The sequence below is a fragment of the Acyrthosiphon pisum genome, chromosome A3, assembly GCF_005508785.2.
Source record: "Acyrthosiphon pisum isolate AL4f chromosome A3, pea_aphid_22Mar2018_4r6ur, whole genome shotgun sequence".
NCBI classification, from domain to species: domain Eukaryota; kingdom Metazoa; phylum Arthropoda; class Insecta; order Hemiptera; family Aphididae; genus Acyrthosiphon; species Acyrthosiphon pisum.
In genome coordinates, this window is record NC_042496.1 from 24245689 (window position 1) to 24251688 (window position 6000).

General features: G+C 32.3%; 1 protein-coding gene across 1 annotated transcript in view; it reads left to right on the forward strand.

Moving 5' to 3' along the window:
* The window catches only part of LOC100573104, an 87331-nt gene extending 82198 nt beyond the window's left edge, over positions 1–5133 (forward strand). Inside the window, exon 6 of the mRNA XM_029491466.1 lies at positions 3926–5133. Within this exon, the coding sequence (XP_029347326.1) occupies positions 3926–4274 (349 nt within the window). The 3' untranslated portion in view covers positions 4275–5133. The remainder of the gene's footprint in view (positions 1–3925) is intronic.
* Positions 5134–6000: the final 867 nt, after the last annotated feature.

Sequence of the window (6000 nt, forward strand, 5' to 3'; positions counted from 1 at the left end):
AACCTTTTTAGTGGCCACCCAACTTTTACAGCAATATTATTGTAGGTACCCATTTATAATAATTAATATTAAACAAAAAGTAGTTTTTACTAAAAGAAAATGTTAATGATTTAGTGTACCTATAAATGTTACGTTTGTTACATAATATTATTATATGCATTACAAATATAATGATAATTTAACTAACATAAATTACAGAGACGACACAATATAATATTTAGCATACAAAACATATATTTGTAGTATTATTTATTTGAATGACTAAATTATAACAATTATTATTATACGATATGTGTTCAAACGATCATAGAGATGGAGCACGTTGGAACGATTCAATTTTTTTTGTATTTTGTATTTTATATTGTTAAAGTTGTGATAAAAAAAAAATATAAAATAAAACTAAATACGTTTGAACGTACCTACACGCATCTCGTACACAATTAAGATGACTAAAACAAATGAAATCATGTCCCAGATAAAAACAATCAACCGTTTGATAAATATATAGGCACTAATGGTATGTAGGTTGTTATATTGTTTCTTACATGACCTACGTACATTGCACACTCGTGCGATGCGTGCGCATATTGTGTTTAGCCCCATTTTCGAGAAAGATTAAACTTAAATTGCGTTTACGCCTTACAGATAACCGTAATAGTATAATCGAAAATAAAAAAAAAAAACAAAAACAATTTTCCGTTTCATGTTAAAATCGAGATACGTTGACCTATTATGTAGTATTATGAAATCAAAAGAGCACAGCTAGGTAATATAACGCTACATATATGTGTGTGTGTGTGTGTGTGTGTGTTTAGTGTTTATAGGTGATATATTATCATAACTATGTTTTCACTTACTATGTATTTATTCTATTTGAAAGTCATAATATTACAATAATAAATACATTTTTCCGAGACACTACGCATTCGTTACGATGGGTAATTCGAAAAGCGAAAACAAAATACGAAGCCGTCCTCGGCCTCGGACCTTCTCGGCGGTGCAGCGTTTGCTTTTTAAAAATATTTCTTTTAAACGGGGCAACGTGTGAATAGTGTTCTAGGACTGTAGTTGGCAGTTTGGCGTAATATTATAATATTTACCTAATACGATTGTTTGTATATGCATATCATAATATTATTGTCTGTTTACGTTGTTCGATTTGATTAAGTTTTATTTCCGGTTTAAAATCCCATATAATATTTTTTTTTAATTTATAATAATATCATAATATGTCACGACACGTCAAACGAATACTAAAAAACCAATTAATACGCGGACAACGCGGATCATATTATAATTATGTATGCGATCAATAATCGTATTATATTTTATAATAGCGATTGTCGCGATTAAAATAATGTTATCATTGTTGGGAGAAAAAATTAATAATGAATCATTCGGATTCCATATGCGCGAATCGCGTTGACAAGTTCGCGTCAACGCTCGCCGAACGGACATAATTTATTATATTATTATTGTTTCCCCCGAGGATTTAACGATGGTATAATATTATACGATTTACATATTTTGAATGTGCTAGGTATATTGTGGCACTCTTAATTATACGCAGCTAGGTACCTTTAGTATAATAATAATCCCCAGATGAGACCCGAGGCTGGCAAGTTAACTAATAGGTACATTTAAATCGTGAAGTTATAAGTTAATATAAAAATCTAAGTTAAATTTTTAAGGTTTAAGATCAGTTACATTTTTTTTTAATCTGAACATTTGGCAATCCACGCCAAAGCACAGTGTTATGTAAATCTGATAAAATTATATGCACAAAAACAATAATTTATAATTAAATGTAAAAGATTAACACAAACAGGAAAAAAAGAGCCGCCCTATCCAATGACGCACCCAACTATAATAGGCGAGTTGTTAGCTATTTAGATTAATTTGTAAAAAGTTATTTTTTTAGGGAACTACACATTGATTAAGTTTTTTAAACTTCGAACTGAATTATCTGGTAGTGTTGTTGACGAGTGGTTTGAAATAACAATTTTTGAATGAGACAGTAATTTTCTATGGACATTTATTTTAAGTAGAATTTTTGTAAATTATTTTGATCTCTAATGAAATCTAGAAATCGCGAATTTAACGCTCAGACGGTATAATATAATTTGGTATTAAGAATACACATAACGTTACCTGTAAATATTATAAACATTTTTTTTTTTTTTGAATACCTAGCCATAAATATTAATTTGTACAAAACAACATATAATATTTTAAACCTATCAGATTCGTACCTATATTTTTTAGAAAAAAATTAACTCAACGTGACTTTATAATAAATTAACTGATTAGTAACTGCGTATCAGGGGATATATTTTAACTGCTTAAATTAAAAGAAAGAAACTATTAAAAATAATTTACTCGTTTTGTAACTAGGTTAAAAGTAACTTAAGTTTTAAACGTAACTAAAATTTTTACCTCGTTAATGCCTAGTCTTAGAGGGCACCCCCTATCTATTAACTTTATTTTTATATACTGACGATATAGTTGTATGTTTATATAGTGGGCAAAATAAATAAATATATAAAATATAATATAACAATTTCTACCTATAGGCTAAAGTGCCTAGGTACCTAATATTGATCATCTTATGTAAAAACCATAGCACGCTACTTGATATTTTTTACTCTACAAGAAATATCGTTGAATCATATTTTTTTTTTTGTTAATAAGTAACCATTAGAACGAAAACCTTACGAAAAATCGGTCAGAAACAAAAAACGTGTGTTCAGCCCAAAAACGTATTTATGTTAATAAGTACCTAATACATCTATGATAAATAAAATTATCCAAATTTGATAGTATTCCGTGAACGGGCTATGCTAGTGATGTACAATTTCAGAAATAAAGTAAATAAAAACAAACAAGACAATTTTTAAAATGGAAATTTCTAAATGTAAATTGTCAACATAGATCTCTACGACTAAGCAGATTATGATTGGTTGTCGGTAAACTATTTTGTATTCCACGAAAAGTGCTGAATTTACGCCCCACAAAATATTCAAAAGCATATAATATTATTATCTGCCCTGTTACTCATCGGGTTTTTTAAGAGGCCTCGCTATGGCATTGATTTAAGGAGAATCATTTAGGCAATTTCTAATCTAATCGTCGCCACCCGAGATCTATGTGTTAGTCGTAAATGATTAATGATTATTAGTGTGTGTGGCGTCCATGCGGGTCAATTGTAGCAGTATGGAGGGCTCTAATGTAATATAAATGTATAAATGTATAAATGTATAATTTATACATGTAATATAAATGTAATACTGTGATTTTCGACGCGTATCATAGGAATTAAAAACAGTAGTTTTTGACAAAAAAAGACGTGATAGTGAGGCCCCTTAATAGCGATACTTACCGACTTTTCATAACAATTAAATAATAGCTTAGATTATGTACAATGGTTATAACTATTGCCTAAATATTTGAAGCCAACATAACTAAGGGGATTTGGGAAAATGCGCCAATGGTACAACCGTTACCACGTACAATTATTTATATCACCACTAGTTTAGTGATAAATATGCGACGAGTACTGACACGCATGCGCCATATAAATCAGTCCCCTTGCGACTCGTCTTCATGATCTCTTCAACGCGTAGTACGTGTTTATAATGCAATAGCTCTATCCATAGTATACGATCTAATGCCTAAGCATAATAGTATATCCGGTGGCGCAAATAGGAAAAAAATGTTTAGCCCCCTAAACGTTTTGGAGGACTCGAGCTCCGAAAAAAAAAAATGTTTTTAAATTATAATATGAGTATATTATGTTATTATTTTTTGAGGGGGCTAAGCCTCCCCCCATAAGTCCCCCATCTCTTTGCGCCACTGAGTATGCCTTCTGTATATACGGTGATGATGATGATAATAATACGTCGTGCGACGGCGGTCTGTCCCACAGGTCAGTGTCCAGAACGTCTCCGTCCGTGGCAAACATGTTGCGGCGCCTGTACCCGAACACCGGCGGCATCAGACTGCGCCAACCAGATGAGCACGCCCCGGGATCGACCGCGGGCAAGCGCCGGCCCGAGATGGACGCCAACGGGTTCCACGGCGACTCGTTCACCGGCGGTTTCGACCGGTTCGACACGATGAAGCGCAGGCCCGAAATGGACGAGACCGGTTTCGAAGGCGAATCGTTCACCGGTTTCGGCGGGTTCGAGACCATGAAGAGGAACGACGGCAAGAACCCGGCCCGCCCCGCGTCGTCCGCCCACGCCGGTCGGATGTCCGGCGCGCGACAGGAGTAGCGGCGGCGGCGACATTACACCCTACCGTCACTACCCCCACCGTCATCCACAGCAGGAGTACACTCTTCGTCATTGCAGTCGCCATCGCCTCCGCCGTCGTCGTTGTCGACGTTTTTTAATATATTATCATAATATAATACAAATACGAAAATATAATATACGTATTTATAGCCAGTAGAAATTGGATTCATATATTATTATTATTATTATTATTATTATATATTATTATAATATAGAGAGAGACTTATATTACCGTAGGCGGAAATCGTGTGCACGTCTGTTGCAGCTATAATACGAGAGTGGCTAACATTTTAAAATATCCTAACAGACTATTTTCTAGAAACAATAAACAATGTTACGACTTCATAGCATATAATATTTAAAAAAAAAAAAAATAGTTAAGTTTTATTTTTAATAGGTAGGTACTCGATATTTTATATTATGTAGGTATATATGTACTGTTCATTCTCCCTCTTATAATATATAATGTTATCTGTCGATAAATACTTAGTTTAGTAACCTACGTTTCTGTCTAAGGACAACATTCCTAAAAGAAAACATTTTTAAATAAAAATGTCAATCTTCGGGGGCTTTGCTAGCTTTGGGGATATTATCTAAATTCACCCTCCCAGCACGATTTCCGCCAATGCTTATTACTTTCATTATCATTAATATTATTATTGCAATTGATTGAAACGATGGACGATCGGTGTGATACACGTGCGATGTTATACCTATTATAATATTTTACACATAGTCACATAGATGTGTATGATGTGTCGATATAAACTACAATATTATAAACTAATTTTTGTTCTAAATTATATAATCTGAAATAAATGAGATATGTAAACATTAATTGTTGGTTTCTATGGTAACACGGCGTGACAAAAAAAAAAAAACACAATTTTTCAAGATTGGTTCTCGATAAGTGCTGCTGTTGTGTCAGAGCTGCGGAGGAAGATAAAGTCGATAATAAACAAATGAACTTTTTTCGCAACCATTTAACTGTACATCCTATTTTTTTTTCCAAACAAAACCTTCAGAGTCACCTAATCCCAGCACAGACATCGGAAACTTCCGTTCTTTGTTATTCACGCAAAATCAACATTAAAATCGTTTGTAACAATTAAGTATAACGGCTGTATAAGTAAACACGATAAATCACACAAATAAATTATATATTTTCCATAAACGCCAAAAAGAATATGTATAATATTTGTGTATTAGTATTCAATAAACCTCATTATTTTTTCACGAGTCCAAACAAAATTTCATCATATCGTTTTTTTTTTTTTTTTAATTTCATCATTCTTTAATCTGAGTACCTAGTTTATGTAGTTAATCTATAGTGGTTTTGCAGTTTAGTTTTAAGTTCACAATTATCCAAATTTAAGTCAACACGAAAAATCACAGTAATAGACGATTTTATAAAAAAAAAAATATCAAGATGAAAATATAAATAAGGCTCGGTTATTCAAAATTATCATTTTAAATGTATTAACGGAGAGTAGAATAACACGACTATAATAATATGTATACCTGTGCCATGTGAGTAACTATATTATGATATATTATAATATGACATGTTGACTAGAAATGCTTGATTTATCCTTGTTGAGTATTTTAATATATTTTTTAATTCATTACATAATTATATTATTATTATGGTGTCTAATAATTTACGATATTTTGCAAACACCAATACGCACCCATATAAGCACGC